The sequence below is a fragment of the Miniopterus schreibersii genome (genome assembly GCF_964146895.1).
Source record: "Miniopterus schreibersii genome assembly, chromosome: 1".
In the NCBI taxonomy this organism is placed as follows: Eukaryota; Metazoa; Chordata; class Mammalia; order Chiroptera; family Miniopteridae; genus Miniopterus; species Miniopterus schreibersii.
In genome coordinates, this window is record NC_138101.1 from 150,373,821 (window position 1) to 150,392,970 (window position 19,150).

The window sequence follows — 19,150 nt, forward strand, 5'->3', positions numbered from 1 at the left end:
AAACCTAGGTTGTGGCTTTGATCCCTGGTTGGGGCCCATACGGGAGGCAGCAGATCGATGTTTCTCTCTCTCGCTCTCTCTCTCAAATCAATAAACATATCACCGGGTGAAGATAAAAAAACAAAAACGATGCCACCTATGGGTGATGATGCTGTTGTAACACCCTGTTAAAGTATTTTAAAAGTTCAACAAAGTAAAAATTAGAGAAGGAAAGCCTCAGTCAGGGTAACTGAAAGAAGCAGAGATACTAAAAAATATTTTGGAAGCAAAACCAGTTAGACTTAGCTGTTGGTAGTAAGGGAGAAGAATGAGTGCTATTCTGCCCTGGTGAACCAGAATGCTGATGCTATTAACAGAGGTAGAAATACAGGAGGGAAAATTTGTCTGCTGAGCAGGGAGATGATGCTGAATCTGAGATATTGATGTGCTGAGTTTAACAACTATTGAGTGTTCCAGCTAGTTAGCAGTTCTAACCTTTTACTGTAACGTCATGCCAATGCTCTAGTCAGAATCACTCCAAAGATTTACTTTCCCCATATCCACTGCCAGCCCTCAGAGTTTTCCAGGCTAAAATCCAAGTGCTGATATGGCTAGTAAAAAGTCATGCTATTTTCAACTCTGTAGCTGACAAGTCATATTCTTGGTTTTCTGTTGACTCCTTAACAACTTCACACAATGGTTAACACTAAACCTTCTCTATCTCATGTACTCCACCCACCAGCCTTACTGGAAAAACAAGTACCTTAAAAGTATCAATTGGGAGCATCTGAAATCTTGCTCCCTGACATATATTAACAGTTTGACTCAAACTCTTATAAAAAAAATTTTTAAAGCATCAATGAACTCCCAAAATTATTTTATTCCTTTTAATTAAAAAAAAAAAATCCTGTATAATTTGTATACAATAAAACATATGTATCTTAAGTGATAAGTTAGAGAAGAGATTTAGTAATATTCCTTTCCAACTTAAAGTATCTGACAACCCTCTGTCAGTCCTCTGGTCTCAAAAGAAGTTATACTTTTCTAAGATTCTCATCTTTGAGTGCTTGATTTCACTCCATCTAAGTCTTCTTGTTTTTTAAATAATTCCAATCAGTTCTCCCTCATTATAAGAAACTCAAAAATAAATCAAGAGGTACAACTTTTTAAAAACTTCTACTTTTTTCTTTCTCTCATAATGTTAAAACATTCATAAATCTATTTTCTAAGCAAATTAAGAAAATAAGAAAAGCCTTTAATAATTCTGCTACTCATTCAAGCTCTTGAACCATTGAATATGTTGAGATGCTCAATGGTTCTGTTACTGTTGAATAGAGTGATATTAATTCCTCTACTCCCTTACAATCTCCACAATTTTTATTTTGCATCCTCCAATATACTGAGATTGCATTCTTGTAGGCCACCTAATTCAGTGGTCTAAGATCTTATTCGTTTAGATTTCTCTAATGTACCAGCAACCATTTTACATTCTCCCTACTTGAAATTCTCCTGTGTTGATTCTGTGATGGCTGCTTCGACTTCATAGTAACTGTCATCTCTATGAGTTTACTTCATTGTACCTTTTTTCTCCTCTTAATTCCTAAAAAGAGGGAATATTTGAATCTCAGGTTTACTCCTCACCTTGACCTTCTCCCTTTTGATAATATCCTATATCAATATATATCATTGACCTTCATTTCTCTCACAAGCTGTAGTCTTGTATATTTTTACCACCACTTAGAAGTTCCTTATTGGCCTGCTGTGCTCTCTCATTTATTTTAAACAACCTAGTTACTCCCATACTAATTCATATTCTTTTCAATTTGCCTATTTCTACACATGGTTCTACAATAGTCACTACTATTTGGGCTTAGAAACTTCTTTCTTTCCATTTCCATGTGTCTATGTCAAGATCTTATTACCTCTCCTGAGTTATGATTATACTTCCTAATAGTCTCCTGTGTCTATGGTTGCTCCCATCCATCCTGTATACTGCTGCTGGATAGTGGTCCTACAAGGATAATCAAAAATCTTCAATGGCTTCTTCCTTTGACTCTAACAAAATTTTCAAAATATTTTACGATATTTAAGCATTTATATATCTGGCCCTGTGGCACAGATTGCAAATGGTCTAGCAAAATTCAATCTCCCCTACTTTATTCAAACAGCAAGATTACACTTCCAAGCCTCCTTTGCAGTGAGGTATAATCATGTAACTAAGTTCTCTCCCTTTGAATTTCAGAGCAAATGATGTGTGCTACTTCTAGGCCTGGTTCATAAAAACCCCTCCTTTGCTTCTCTGTGCTTGATTACATGACCTTGGTGGGTGGCAGAGTCATAAAATGAAAAAGCCAGTATTAGCCTACATTCCTGAATGACTGGATGAAGAAGAGCCATCCCATCGAGCAAGAAATATACTTCTAAACTACCCTCACACTGGACCATTTTACAGCCCTATCTCTGAGAACTTCCTCAGATGATGAACTTATTCACTAGTAACACTAACATTTGCTTTACCATGTTCTACATATCCTCTCTGTTTCTGCCTCATTACTGTTCATGCTGCTCCTACTGGAAACACCTTTTGGTCTGAAGAACCGCCTACATATCTTTCCATGGCTTTTCAAAATCCTACCTCCTTTATGAAATCTTCTCTGATGTCCTCAGCTTGAAATAGTTTACCTCCACTAAATAAGTATATATAAGTACAAGACTTATTGTCTTGGGTTATAGTCATTTAAGTGCAGAGGTATGGGGTCAAAGGCCATCTCAGGAACTGACTGATATTTATGTCAGTAAGTTTTATCACTAATGCTAAAAGATATCAAATATCTCTTAAATTCTAAGACTTTAAGTATCCAACTATAAAATTAAAACATTTAAAAAATTACCTTCGCTAAAAAAAAAGGGAATATGCCACCCAAATTATGATGTATGGCCCACTTGTACAGCTAAATATATTGTAAGAAAGAACTAAAATAAGAGACACTGGGCTCTCTTACACTAGCACAAATAAACTGAATTACTGAGCAAAATAATATACTAGATATGGATTTTTAATAAAAGGATATTTGCATATAGGAAAAATATGTGATAAGAAACTTTATTAAGCTTGAATATTCCTATTATAAAGAGCTCTACTAAAACTTATAAAGGTCCATAAAACACTTCATATACTTATATAGATATAACATGTCCACATTTTAAGATCAAAACCAACTCTGGTAGAGATTTCTCTGTTCTTCTTTCTACCTCATTACTTTTTCTGTCTTTTCTTCTTCCGTTCTTTTTACTTTCATCATCATGTGTCAGCTAAGGCTACCTAAATGCACTCAGCCCATTTATTTAGTTCTCTTTAAGGCATTATATATAATGAAAAAATTCAGACCTTTAGAACAGAAGTATGCCACAGAATTAAAATGGTTAGAAAACACCATGTAAATTATAGACTTATGATAAATCCACTGAACTTATAACTACTTCCTCCATCTAAAGGTATACGTATATTTTAAACTGACTTTGACTCCCACGTATACTAAAGAGAATTTACCTGATATTTAGGCATCTCTGAATACTCCACAATTGTATATCTTTTATCATTCTGCTGGTCCTATTTGAGATAAGACATACAAACTTAAAAGGCAAATATGAGAAAAAAAAGAACCCCATGTAATTGATCCATCTCACTTTGCATATAATCACCAATTAAATCCCAAGTTAACAAAATCTAGGAAACAGACATTACACTTAAGTTACTCATTTTAGTACAATAATCAGAATATGTTATGAAAAATACAAATGCTAGTATTTGTATCATCAAAATGCACTCCAATCTATCTTTTATATGTAAGACAATAAGTAATACGTCCTAACAGCAATTACACAATTAACTACAGACATATGAGGAATAATCACTCATAGAAACTGGCTATAGCTTTGTTTTCATTGCTTTTGCCACCTGATCATTTTCACAACTTCAGTTCTTTAAGGAAAGGAGAAGCTTAATACTTTTCTAGTCTTCTTAATTATCTTGCTGTAACTATGTTACAACCTCAAAGGCTCTAAATACTTATGGGTAAGTTATGAAAGTGAAACTTAAGAAATAAAAACTAGTTTTCTGCCTGGAAACACACATTTTTTGCTAGTTGTTCTACATATTTTAAAACTTATTTAAAAAGCATTTACTGAATATACACTTGCACATAATATTGTAGTTACTGGCATATTTAGCTTCTTATTGCTAGACTACAGGTTCCTTATGAGCCAGGATTATGTTATAATAAACTTCTGAGCCTGGGAAAGAGTTGAACTCGATAAATACTTAGTCAATGGGAAACCTATGGGGAGAATAATTTTTTAAAAATGCTAAATAGGTGATTTATTTTACTTTAGTTTTAAAATGAAAGCTATTTGTACATTTTTGCATATCATTAATTGTTTTATTCTTTTTTTCAGATTGTATTTAGCTTCAAATATTTGTGATCATGATGATGGTCTCTCCTAAAACTATATTTTTACTGAAAAAAGACTGTTTAATTCTATTTTGAACTAAACCCCAAATAACAACATAAAATGGAACTGTGCTATTATAAGAGTTTACTTACAAATATTTCTTTCTTTTCTGATGTTTCTTTAAGCCTCTGTAAATCCATGCTATCTCTGTGTCCTTAAACAGAAAAGAAAGATTACAACAACTTTTTTTTCTTACCTACAAAATGATATTATTGACTAAAGTCTATATTAACAAGTGGTTTGTGTTGTTTTTAAGTAGTTTTGATGGCTTTGGAGTCTCCTATAGCTCTTTTGATAAATATTAAAAATATCTGTCAAGAAGCTGGACAAGATGAGTAGTTCAGTTTATAGTAACAGCAAAAGCCAAAGGCCTCCTACAAAAAATTCAACAGGTGATAGGAAGTGAATTGCTTGAAATATAAAAGGAAAAAGAATAAACAATTTTACTATTAGTAAAATGTAAAAGCATTATAATATATATTACATATATAACATATAATTGTAAATATGTACATATCATATATATAGATATCTATATATGTCTCCATCCCAGTGGCAATACAGTATTAACAAAAAGACTAAAACATGTTTTTAAAAAATGAATTGGGACAGACATTTTTTTTAAAGTGGGTGCCAGGACCAACGATTACCAGCTGCCCAACTACCAAAAAATTATGCTCTCGAAATCTCTTGATGTTGCATCCACACATAGAGCAATCAAGTTGCTTTATATGTGCCACTCACAACAGAAACCCTGAATTGGGATAGATTTTATGTCGGATTTTTTTTTAAGGCTTTTAAAATATATATATATATCTGATTTCAGAGAGAAAGGGAGAGGAAGAGAGACAGAAACATCAGTGATGAGAGAATGATTGATTGGCTGCCTCCTGCACGCCCCTCGCTGGGGATCGAGCCCGAAACCCGGGCATGTGCCCTGACAGGGAATTGAACCTCGATCTCCTGGATCCTAGGTCGATGCTCAACCACTGAGCCATGCCATCTGGGGTTATGTCAGATTTTACTTGTTTCTATACATCCACTGTGAACTCTATGTAGCCTAGCAGTAGAGATCAGCATGCTCAGTACCTAGATAACTTAAAGGGTGGCCTTAATGTGCAGATTTTACATGGATGTAACATGTTCTCTTAACAATTTCTATACATGTTCCATGACTTGGTAAATTTCTAGTCCTGGAAGTATCCAAGCAAGTGTTAAAGACAAGGTTATGAAGCTACTTAATGGAAAAATTCAAACCTAAAGAGACAGACTCATTCATACCTTGAAACATTCTGGTTATGGCCACAAACAATCCAAGTTGTTTTCTAAGAACTCTTTTGTTAAATACTTTAAACTTTAATAACCTAACAGGAAGACTTCTAGAAAAGTATATTCTCCAAATATTATGGACCTGACCTAACCAGCTCTATAAAGCATGCCCTCTTCACCTTTTCCCTCCATATGGCATTCTGTCAATATTTAAATATGCTTAAGTTTCCTTTTTTTTTTTTTTCCCCAAATATATCTTTATTGATTTCAGAGAGAGGAAAGGAGAGGTAGAGAGAGAGACAGAAACATCAATGAGGAGAGAGTCATTGATCAAGCCCGCAACCGGGCATGTGCTCTGACTGGGAATCGAACCCTGATCGCCTGGATCCTAGGCCAACGCTTAACCGCTGAGCCACGCCTGGCCGGGCTTAAGTTTCCATCATCATTAAAAACAAAGTAAAAAATCTTAAGTATATAAACCTCAACATTAGTTATTTCTTTCTCTTGACTTCACTGCCAAGCTTTTTGGAGTTGCCCCACCAGTCACTTTCTTTACATTCCCTCCTCCTATTCACACTTTATTTCACTATACTCATCTGGTTTCTCCCTCTACCAATTCCTCCACTGAAACAGTTTTCACCAAGGTCATTAATATGTTATCACTGCCAAAATAAATATATTTTCAGCCCCTATTTTACTTGAGCTATCTGAGGTGTAAGAATGAATCATTTCTGCCTTTACTGGGTGGCTAAGCTGGTTGGAGCATTGTCCCATACACCAAAAGGTTGCGGGTTCGATTCCCAGTCATGATACACACGAAGGTTGCAGGTTCGATCCACTGGGGCATTTACAGGAGCCAAATGATCAATGTTTCTCTCTCACATCGATGTTTTTCTCTCTCTCCCTAAATCAATTTAAAAAAAAACACCCAAAAATAGCCTCCCGTGAGGATTTTAAAAAAACCACGAATAATTCCTGGTGGGGGAGGTAGGAGATGATAAAGGGGGAAATATGGTGATGGAAGGAGACTCTACTTGGGGTGGTGAACACACAGTATGCAGATGATTTGTTATAGAATGTACACCTGAAACCTGTATAATTTCATTAACTGTCACCCCAATAAACCCAATTAAAATAAAAAGAATATATGGTCACCTTACACTATTTTTGCAACCTTACTGTCTAAATTTATTTCAAAATTAAAAATTTAAATAAAAAATTATGAATGAATCACTTTTTTGAAATACTCTCCCCTCGGGGTATGTAAATGGTTGACCATAAATACCCACTTTGAAAGCAGAGTTCTGACTTTCACTACTGTCCTAATGTAATTATTAGTAGTGTACCCTTTCACTCTTAAAAGTCTACTGGTTTAGAAAAAAAATTATATGGTTACCCTATTTATAAGCCAATTCTCTTTTCCAGTTATTTCCAGACTTCCCCCCTGTACCTTTCTATTATTCCCCAACTAACACTTGTGAATCACTCAGGTTCTTTCAATAAAAGTGGATCAAATTCAACAGAGGATCCTCAAATTCAAAAGACAGAGTTCAAGTAAGCTTTCCAAACAGTGGTTATCATAGAAAATTGGCACCAGAGGTATAACTTCAACCTATTTCTCCCACTTCTGTTTTCTTGCAAAAATTTTGGAACCATACTCTAATACTGGATCTATATACACTCCACTTGTCACATAAGTACATAGTTTTATTAATCGGCAATTTCTAATTTTAATTTTAAGGTAATAATTATAATTTAAAAGTAAATAATATTGATACTCAAAAATCACTTTGCCAAACTTACCCACAAATGCTCCAAATTCTATATTATCTCCTTCTGCAGCTTTAGAGCAAACAGTTTCTTGATCTTTGGTTATAGTTTCCAAGTGGCTTTTGCAACTTGGTTGGGATGGTGTACTAACAAAAAGTTTGGTTGGTGGGGATGACAGATGTGGTATGCTGTTAGGTGAACTGCCTAATTTTTTATTTTTACTAAACATTTTTAAGCTTTCTACCCCATGCAGTCTCTGTCGCAGTTCTGGAGGAGAAATAGCACTTGTGAATAAGGCACCACAAGAGGAACCAGCCTCTGGAAAACTGAATTCTTTTCTCTGGGGTATTGCAGGTAAATCCTGACCAAATATGTTACATGGGGTATCTTTTTCATCTTTCATAAAAATATTACAAGTATTATTACTTTCAAGACCACTCTGAGGAAGAGAGGAGCTAAGTGTATTTACAACACTGTGCTTTTTCCATACAGAAGGTCTTACAGGAGGACCATCATCAATAAGGTTTTGAGCCAAATGTTTGGAAATGCTCAATTCTCGTGTGATTTCATTGTGAACTTTACTAGCTTCCGAAGCTTTCTGGGCAGTGAGTGTTTTTAATGTGTCCACAGTCAGGGCTGAAAGATCTTGCAAATGGCCAATTTGAGAATCTAACGACTGTAATGATCTCTTTATATAGTTGACTCGATCTCCAACTTCCTTCATCTGAATGCACATCTGCTCCACTCTGTAGGGGAAAAACAGACTTTTACTAATGTTGAAAATGAATGTAACTTTAATAAATTACAATGGTAAGAAAAAATTTCACATGCACTCAAACAAGGTAAGTTATAAAATAAAGTATGGTTATTTATTTATTTATATAAGGTACAACTTATATTTAAGAAGGCTCCCGTGCTAATCCTATCACAAAATGCAAAATTTCCATTACCATTACTGTATCTACACAAACACCATATGCTTTCAGAATGTAGCAAAGCCGATAGAAACAAATCATTTAAAATAACAAGGAGTTTTACTTTTCTCATACTAGTAAAAAAAAAACCATTAACTCTTCTCTACCCTTCGTTAACAAGGACCAAAAATAACAAAGGAATGACTTAGTGATTTACATGACACATTAGAAGAACTAAACTGTCTCCCAATATAAAATGTGAAACTACTACTAAACTTACTTGTTTGACAAACAAATCAAACAATGACCATGTATAAGAGACATAACTATAAGGATCCACTCTAACATATAATTAATTATATTAAAGAGCTTCTGAACCTTTCAAAAGTGACACGAATTCTCTCTTCACTCCCAGAATTGAATTTGTCATCTTTTTCATTAAAATACATCTCAACACACTGCTCTTCAAAATCATGAAGTTTCTTTTGATCTTCTTCTGTTAAATAAAGTTCTAAGGAGGGAAAGAAAAAAAAAATCAATGAAGGCTATCAAGATATCAAACTTTACCTCATAAGTCAATTTGAATTACTCAGGGTTCATAAAACTATAAGCATCATCTACATTTTTCCCCTCATTTTACTGCTATATGTCTAAAGTACTATCAAGTATTTCTGTTTTTTTCTTTACTCACAGTGTGATCTCAGCAGAATAGTTTTAGGTAGTTCTCCTGTCCTAATTTCCTTTTCCCATAAAACACTCTTACTCAATTCTCTCAGACCTCTCCCTCACATATCCTGGTGGAGGAATTTAAGGACTGAATTGGTAGAACAGAAAGAAATTGTAAAATTTTAAGCAGTTTGACATGGTGATTAGTGTCATGCAGTGTACAGAATCTACTAAAAGTATTCTTGTTTTCAAAGCAGCAAAAATGGTTTGCAGAACAAAAAGTGTTATGGTATACATTACCATTTTAACAAAAACAAATTGCGATGCCATACTCAAAAAGTCTAATACTAAATTCACTTTTATATCATATTGTGCTTAAAATTCTTTTATGTTTAGGCAAATTCAACAAAAGCCTTCACAATAACATTAACCAATTAAGTCTTCTGAATGAAATTAATACTTAGCCTTTAGGCCCTGGCTGGGTGGCTCAGTGGGTTGGAGCGTAGTCCTGCATACCAAAAGGTTGTGGGTTCAGTTCCCAGTTGGGGCACATACCCACGTTGCAGGTTTGATCTCCCATTAGGGAGTGTAAGGGGGAGGCAATAGATTGATGTTTCTCTCTATATATCTCTCCCCCTTCCTCTCTCTCTAAAAATCAATAAACATATCCTCTGGTGAGGATTAAAGAAAAAAAAATTAATACTTAGCCTTTAGTGTAATATTGATAAGAGATAAAAAACACTGGCCAAAAAAAAAAAACAACACAAAAAAAGCCCAAAACAATGGCTTTAATATATTTTACTTACTTGGTCCATCTGAAGTCTTATCTTTTTTTCTTCTTTTACATATGCAGCAAAACAGAGACGCTATATGGCTGAGAATGATAAGTGGTGGAGGCAGAACTGGTTTCTCATGATAAGCCATAATGAAATGATAACGTTGGTACTTCCATACAATATTGGAAATTGCCTTCACTTGTAAATACACATTGCTTAGATAACAAAGAATGAAAATAGAACAAACATAATCACATTTTAAAGTTTTAAATGCTAAAGATTTAATTGTAATTCTTTTCTAAACAAGGATTCAAGAAAGTATCCTACCATAAATAAGACAAAAAGTCAAATAAGAAACTGGAAAAAATACACGCAACAAGTACAAGGCAAAAGTTTGATATTGTTGAGGGTCTTAATTACAAACTCTCAGAAAAATGGGCAGAAAATGATTTTAAGATTATAAATGACAAAAACATAAGAAAATATTCAATATTAGTAGCAACAAAACAAGTGCAAATACAGATAAGATCCTTTTATGTACTATCAAATTAATGACCATTAAAAAGATAATACCTAGTGTTGGCAGAGATTTGGGGACATGGGCCTATTTTGACTTAAATGCAAAGTCCTAAAAATACATATGTTGAACAGTTCTACTTTTAGAAAAACATTCTAGGGAAATACTTAAGGGCTGATAAGAAATTTAACCACAATGTGGTTTTGGAAACAAAAAATTATAAACAATCGAATTGAGCAATACAACACACTGGCTGGAAAAATTATGGTCTATATCATGGAATACCAGGTAGTAATTAAAAATAAACAAGAGGACCCTGGCCAGTGTGGCTCAGTTGGTTAGAGCATCGTCCCATGAACTGAAGAGTTGCTGGTTCAATTCCTGGTCAGGGCACATACCCAGGTTTAGTGTTTGATCCCCAGTTGGGGCAAGTACAGGAGGCAACCAATCGTTATTTCTCCCACTGATGTTTCTCTCTCCCTTCCTCTTTATAAATCAATTAAAAATCAATCAATCAATATATGTATATGTGTGTGTATATAAACATTATTTTTTAAAAGAAAAAATAGTTCATATATATTCATAAAAAATGACAACTGTGCACCAAAATATTAATGGGATTATTGATGAATTTTCTTTTTTTTGCCTTTCTGTTTGTATGTGGAATGCGTATTACTTGGCAACCCAGTAAAAATCTCAAATAAAAGTTTAAATTTATAAAAGAACTGAATGTTGAAAGGTATTTAATAAAGTCTCAAATTTAGAACTCATTTAATTTGAAAAAGCATGCTTTCTTATTTGTAAATGTCAAAGATAATTTTAGTTTAGGCCTTCAAATTGAGTAGAAATGTATACTAAGTAATCTCATTATAATAAACAAGTGAATAAAATTCTTACTTGAAAAATGCAATAAGAAGATTAACCATAATGATATACTGTACAAAGAGGTAGACTGCTTGAAGAAATGGAGTCAACCATGTCCCAGGACCACAGACTCCAGGGAGAGCAGAATCATTTGCACACACTTTAGAAAGAAAAAAATAAATACAGTAATTCACTAGTAACTGCTTCTAATAAGTATTTATGTTTGTTTGTGTAACAGAAGTTTTGATTATGTACAAATCTGTTTTACAGATTCTAGCAAAAGTTCTGGGCAGGCAGCCATAGGAACACCAACTTAAAAGTATTCCAACACAGAAGAATTTTGTGAGGGATGTGGGTACCTGTTCTACCACTCTAGTCCAGACAAGAAAATACATTTTTGTGTTATACCTAACTTTCAAGGTAGGGGTTAGCCTGAGGAGCATCAAGGAGAACAAAATTCTCAGATTCAGCCACACTATAACATTTCTGTAAGAAATATAACTGAACCATAAATGAGTATGGTAAACTCACAGTCAATTTACAAACATAAAGATTACAGAGTTTATCTTATGTCACAAAAGAGGGTTTAAGGAGTGGTCCAAGTGCCTTTCAAATATACAATGATTAGATCTGAATTCTTTACTTTCATTATCCCCAGCAGAAATGTCTCTGAAGTCAAAATATAGCTGAACACAAAAAAGGAAAGAGCTTTAATACCTGGCACAAAGTTATGAGGAATAAAGTAAAAACAATTTAGGCAGGCAAGAATTAGAATTAAATAACCATTAACTAGTGACAAATTTTCTATCACTCTAAAAAATTTTTACAAATCTATTTCCATTCTACTCAGAGAATGCAAGAGACTAAAAAACTGTATCTAATGCTTAATAACAACTAAACTAGAGCCACATCAGAAAAAGAGCAGTCAATGAAAACCTGGAAAGGAAAATGAACAAGAAGCCATTAAACACAAAATCTGACCAAGCTGGTAAAAACCTCAGTTTTAACAACTGATAATAACTGATGACCACAATCTGACCATCCCCTGACCTAATCTCCTATAAATAGGTGGGTAGGGAGCAACACAGGTATGGTGTGAGAGAGGAGTGAAGATGGAAAAGAGCAACAGTGAGCTAACAAAATAAAGATTCTACAACCCACATGTGAAGGTCAGCAGAAGAACAGCCCTGAAAGTTGGCTGCATCACCTATGTTTACAAGTTATCTAGCCTAATTAACTAAAACAATAAAAAACAAACATTTATTATATAATCCACCATGACTGGTCTAAACTAATCAATACAATACAATCCCATTACCCTTGCCTTGTTTCAGAGCAATTAAAATTGAAGGCAATTTGAGCTAATGAGATGAAAAAACGGGTACAATAGGGGATTCTGGAAAAGGAATTTCCCCCCTGTAAGAATACAAAGGAAAACAGTGTCTCTTCCTTTTGCTAGTTACAGAGTCTCATAATCATAAGGGAAACCTGTAGGAATCAGACACTATGATTACAGAGTCATGGAAAGAAAAAGAACAGATGTCCTTAGCTATGAATTAACAACACTCAAGACTACTCTACGTCTGAACTTTCTGTTACGTGAATAATAAATGTCCTTATTGTTTAGGCCATGTTTCCGCAATTTGTAACTAAAAAAACTCTAAAATACTTTTTTCAATTAATTTTTGTTATGTTTCTTCTGGGATTAACTAATGTATTGTGGGAAGGGTAATAGTTTGACTTATGAAAATACGTAATATTACTTTAATGCAGTTCTGACTTTAAAACATAAACAAAAGATGAATTTGTAAACATAAATCCTTACCATCAATTTCATATGCGTAAACTTCACCAAAAATCATCCAGTATGGACGGAAAACTGTATCTTTAGCAAGAGTCCAAGATGGTTCCTCATGAGGATAAAGTATTGCTTTTCTGGGAACACCAAAACTAAGTAATACAAGAGCCATAATCACTACAATGTAGAACATATTGGCCACCTGTTGAAAAATAAACACTGTTAAAATACATGGGAATTTAAACAGAAAGAAAATATTCATCTTTAGAAAGTTTTGAGTGTTCTAATAATTAAAATATTTGAGTTTCTTTTTATTCCTGATATTAGCATTCAGAAAAATCTCATTACTACATAAATCTAACCAAGGAGTTTATGTAAAAACTCATCTGCAAAGCTGGGCAAGTCATGGACATCTTTTATATAATGAACTGTATCGTATTTCTGGTTCAAACTGGAGTCTATCTGGAGTCCACATAGATTTTTAAAGGTATAGACAAAGACTCTCTTTTCTACCCCTTTTACTACCTGTCATTTGCCAACTTCACCAAAAAAAAAAAAAAAAAGCTTCCCTGAAAAAAGACATCTTGCAACTGAGATCTGAAGAATAAACCTAAGTTAATTAGTAAAAAAGGTTAACGGTATGAGTGTAGATGAGGGTGATTACCCCCAGTAGAAAGAACATGAGCTATGGTACTTCAATAGGGGCTGTGGTAAAGAAAATATAGGAAGCCCTGTCTGAGTAGAGCACAGATAAAACGTCTAAAATGGTAAAAGATTTAAAAAGAAAGCAAGGAAGATGTTACTATTGCAGTAAACTAGGAAAAGGCCCTACAGGATCTCTCTGTAATTATTTCTTACAACTGCATGTCAATCTACAATTACCAAAATTACAAGTTAAAAAAAAAAAAAGAAAAGCAAGAGCCAAACTGGGCAGGGCTTATGGGTTTCATTAAGCACACTGATCTCTAATATTAAGGCAAAATCATTAAAGCTTTCTTAAGAAGGGGAAGTGACATATTCAGATTCACATTCTGAATTACTCTAGCTATAATGTAGATTGAAGATGAACCAATGAGTAGTTGTGAGTAAACAGATTACTAGACTGCTGTAGCAGATACCAGCTGATAGGTTGGTTTAGGGTGAGAGCAGTAAGAATAAAAAGAAATTCAGATTGGAAATAACAACTTCATATCTTTCATTCTGATCTCAAAACTTCCACAGCAAGTAGCATCTACAAATTAAAGTATTTCAAGATAAATAAAATGTGTTTTTCCCCTCTAAAATACACACCAAAATGTTTTTCTCAAAAGTTAATATTCTTAGGAATGGTAGATTTGGAGTATAAAGCAAATAAACATGAAATAACATTCTCTGGTTCAAGTAAAACTATGTTAACGTTTTTATGATTTTAAGAAACAATATCAATACATTGGTGATATGATTATCAGATGCCTCTCAACTTACCATTTTTCCAATCATCATTACATAAGGTCCTGCCTGTTGATTTACAGCTAGAAAATCTAGCAAACGCACATACCAAAATATTATGTTAAGACAGTAAATTAATCTTCCAGCCACAAAAACATCATTATCATATGCATTCTCAAAGTTCCATTTAGCTCCAAATCTTAGTCCAAATCCAATGAAGAAAGAAATTATGGCAATTGTATCACTGACATTGAAGTAATCACTAAACCACACTTTAATCTTCTGGCTTATTTTCCCAGCTTCAGACATAAAGATCTAAAGGTTAAAAAAAAAAAAGTTTAGTCAGTTTCTTCCTATTAAAACATATAACAGCATTCAATTATAATATTACAGTAGATTTTTATACATCCGTTGGTATTTCACAGTATTTTTTATTTTCCTGGCATTTGATGATGCATTTGATCACCAAAACAATTCAGTAAGATATCAGAAACAGATACTTCTTATCCTCATTCTGTATAGAGAAAAAAACACAACCATAAATGACCTGCTCGACCAACTAAGAAGCTCAAAATCTTGGGACTAGAACACAGTTGTCTAAATTGGAATGTGAGGCGCTTTTGAAAAGTTGTTTTGTTTTTCAATGAAACAACACTAGAATATCCTGGTAGGATATTCCAAAGGTGCCTTATTTGCAGAAAGTAAACAACTCAATGGTTTAAGTAGTTGTACTTATCTTTTTTCTTGAATATAAAAATTAAAAAAAAATTTTTTGTAGGGAATGGTAATACATTTACATGTTCAAAATCATACTGTATCATAAAGTAAATACTGAAAAGTCTCCCTTCCACTTTTCTTCCTTAGCCAATTAAGTCCTTTCCCCACTAGAGGCAACTACTTCTATTACAGGCACACTTTGTTGCATTGTACTTAGCTTTACTGGCTTTATAGATGTTGCATGTTTCACAAATTGAGGATAAGACCCTTCACCAGCAAAAAGATTATGAATTGTTTTATTGAGAGGCTGGCTTTATTAGAGTGGGCTGGAACCAAACTTGTAGAATCTCCAAGGTATGCCTGTACTCTTTAATGAATCCCTGTATAACCGTTTTATGAATGTACATTTAAAACAATTCTTTGGAACTTGCTTTTATCATTTAACACACCTAATTTCTTCAAACATGTTGGTTGAACAGATTTCATAAACATATAAACCATGGCACTTAGAGAAATTTAAAATGCATAATAAGCTATTTAATAAGATAAATTCCTATGATACCCAAGTGGTAGGGCAGTACAATGCCTTCTATTTATTTTCACAATTTCATGTATTCTCTAAATATAAGCAGAGACATAAAATAATTCAGAAATAAGTAAATGTGTTATAAAATAACTTATGTAGTAAGTAGTAACACTAGTTTGAATAGAAAGTATAAAACTTTAAGAAAAAAGCATCCCTCCCCCCATATCAGAATGTTAGAAATTTACAATGTAAATGGAAAACTCTGATAAACACAGGGATCTAAATCAGTATGAAAATTCAATGGGCAACAGAGTACACTTAAGTGGACAGTGCAATAAAAGCAAGATAAGAACCTATATATAATTTATTTACCTGATTTGCTATATGTATATTTAATAGTTTTTGAAGACTGTAAATACTTTTTGAAGAAAGTAAATATATATGTTCAGAAAATAAAGCAAAAACAGATCTAGGCTATGTTTCTATCATTGTCTTTGTAATTTGTGACAAAGTTAACAACACGCTGATCTATTTTTTTTTTTTTAACTTATTGAGAGAGAGAGAGAGAGAGAGAGAGAAACATCAATTTGTTGTTCCACTTAGCTATGCATTCATTGCCTGCTTCTTGTATGTGCCTTGACAGGGGAGACTGAACCCACAACCTTGGCATATTGGGACAACATTCTAACCAACTGAGCAACACTGACAGAGCCTGATCTCTATTCTTTTGCCATGATTTTTAGAACAGCAAAAATAAACATGCTCTACTATAAAGATATTCTCCTATAAAGTCATCACCTACTGAAATTATGATACACATAAAATAACACATACCCATATACATACACAAAACATCCTCCATATATACAGTAAGTTACTGGTAGGGAAAACTAAAGACATACCTCACGGACTTTCTCAATAGCATAGGTAAAAATATAAGCAATAACAATCCATTCTTGAACTGAAGGTAACTGCTCCATTTGTACAAGAACCACAAATGTATAGAGCATCAGAAATCCCAAGTAAGCCAACTAATAAAAAAGAAAATACAAGATATGAATAAAATTGATTACAAAATAAAATTTTTTATTATGGAAATTTTGAAGCGTGAACAATAAAAGAGACTAAATGAACTCCTGTTAACTATCTCCCAGCTTCAATCATAAAGTTTTAGAAGGAACTCTTTTTTAGTGCAAACATTGCATTTATCAATCAAAATATAAATGATCTCTAGGGTTTAAATGTGTTGTTCTAAAACTTTATTTTTAGTACTTCTCATAGGAAGAATTTTATAATACCACAGTTTATGTTCTCAGCTTAGCCTACATAATTTCATTTAACTTAAAATATACCTAAAGTATCATAATACATTAAATTTACTATAGAACTTCACCGCCATCATCATCAAGAAACACATACTTACTGCCTCTTCCCTTCCCCAACAACTGGGAAAGACAACTAGGTATTTTCCTAGCTCCTAGTCACTGAGGTTGAAATCCCAAGAAATGGAAACCAATATGAAAAGCATTTTCCCTAGGAAAGGGAAAATTCCACTTCTGATACTCTTAAAAAGATTATAGGGAGGTGATACAGTCTGTGTATAACATCTAAGCATTCCTTTTCATTTCAGAGGAAAACCCAGACTCATTGACCCCTGAAAATTGTGGCTAAGAATCATCTCATTCTCCTTGCCTCTACCAGTCTGAAAACCAGCCACATCCATGATTTTAAGCTATGGAAGGGTAGGGAAGGAAGTAAACTGCAATAAATAAAGAGAAATTCCTGTAGCCACTTGAGTTGTCCATTTTTAAATAGTCATTCACATGAATGCAAACTAAGAAACTTACATTATTTCCATTAGTGGGGACAGAATTTGGAGATTATGTTAGGTAATTCAGATGTGCAACACCTGAACAAGATGGAGCAAGAAAATTTCCATATTGAAAAGGAAATGTAATAAATTAGTCTTACGGGCATGTATGTGGTTGGGAAAGCAATGCTTGAAGGAACAAATTCTCAAATGTTCATCTTAGCACAAAGCTATTTGTATACTTTCCCAATTCTTAAAGTCTAATGATAAAAATGAAAAACACAAGAATAACAATAAAATAAAAACTTAAGTCCTGGCCATGTGGCTCAGTTGGTTGGGAGTTGTCCCCTGCACCAAAAGGTTGCTGGTTCAATTCCTGGTCAGGGCACATGCCCAGATTTAGGGCGCAATCTCTGGTAGGGGGAGTGCAGAAGGCAGCTGATTAATAATCCGCTCCCACACTGATGTTTCTCTCTCTCCAAAAATCGATTTTAAAATCTTTAATTAAAACAACAACAAAAAAAGAGTTTTTCTGGGAAGGAGAATAAAAACTCATTTGCTCAGTCCCTGGCAAATAAGGGGTAATCTCTTGTGTTTCTTCAGATGAGTTCATCCCTCATGAACATATAGATATATATGTTCATGAGTAAAGTGTATTCTTCCATAAAGCAAGAGAAAAGCCAATTATGTGGCAGATAATCATATAACATGATTAAGATATAAGCTGTTATATCACTGATAAGTAAAACTATATGAATTATCTAGATTACTTTGCACCATCAATTAACGCTGCAAGAAAGTCTTATTTCCAAAAATTTAACATTATCTGCAAAAATCCTAAATCACAAAGAAATTATAATTGTGTATTAGAGTTTCTTTTGATTAATCTTTACCAATCTTTCTGGTAGATGATTAGTATCTGTTACCCACTTACAAAGGCATATGGTCACAACATGTTTGTTTAGTAAATTTCTGGTTCCAGTTAGAACTAGTTTCAATTAAAATTAAGATTTGTTAGTTTTTATCATTCTATATGACAGAAATTTGAATAAAACTAATTCAAACTTATTGCTCTTTTGAAAATGGCTTTTCAGTGATCTAATTTACATCCAAATCAGTATGGATTCTAGACCAAAGGTCCACTAATGCCCATCTTTTAAAATCATTATGCTCATACAATTTAAAAACATACCGTGTTAAACCAGAATTTTACAATTGGTGCATGATAAAAGGCGTAAAACTTTCGTGTGATTGGAAGCTTTTTTGATTTTATTTGTATTTCCATTTCATTCTTTTCTTCATTACTGTCCAATATTCTTACTTCTTTAAATACTTCCTAAAATAAAAATAACAGTTGTAAATATATACAATTATTCACAAGAAATTTATATTCACTTAAAAATTTTTTCCTCCTTACCATAGGAATCTCTTCTGTTATGTTCTGAAAGTTGTTTTCGCTATCTTCCATTGTCATTTGATGGGCATCTTGAGATTGTGGAATATGAGACATTTCAGCCTTAGTTTTATATTCTAGCATTAATATGGTAGGTGGAACTAAAATGCTTAATATAACCTAAAAATTTTAGAAACATAAATTCACATTT

The 19,150-nt window shown here is 33.4% G+C and overlaps 1 protein-coding gene across 4 annotated transcripts in view; it reads right to left on the minus strand.

Moving 5' to 3' along the window:
• The window catches only part of TRPM7 (transient receptor potential cation channel subfamily M member 7), a 97,827-nt gene that overhangs the window by 24,043 nt on the left and 54,634 nt on the right, over window positions 1-19,150 (minus strand). For 3 of the 4 annotated variants that reach the window (XM_081146996.1, XM_081146997.1, XM_081146998.1), the window contains 11 exons: window positions 18,964-19,119; window positions 18,739-18,882; window positions 16,639-16,767; window positions 14,530-14,808; window positions 13,093-13,267; window positions 11,301-11,427; window positions 9,917-10,101; window positions 8,823-8,955; window positions 7,564-8,276; window positions 4,584-4,645; window positions 3,530-3,589 (listed from right to left, as the gene is read on the minus strand). In XM_081146996.1, coding sequence (XP_081003122.1) covers window positions 3,530-3,589; window positions 4,584-4,645; window positions 7,564-8,276; window positions 8,823-8,955; window positions 9,917-10,101; window positions 11,301-11,427; window positions 13,093-13,267; window positions 14,530-14,808; window positions 16,639-16,767; window positions 18,739-18,882; window positions 18,964-19,119 — 2,163 coding nt within the window. Of the gene's footprint in view, window positions 1-3,529; window positions 3,590-4,583; window positions 4,646-7,563; window positions 8,277-8,822; window positions 8,956-9,916; window positions 10,102-11,300; window positions 11,428-13,092; window positions 13,268-14,529; window positions 14,809-16,638; window positions 16,768-18,738; window positions 18,883-18,963; window positions 19,120-19,150 lie in introns of those variants that run through there. The other variant, XR_013999533.1, reaches the window with a different exon arrangement.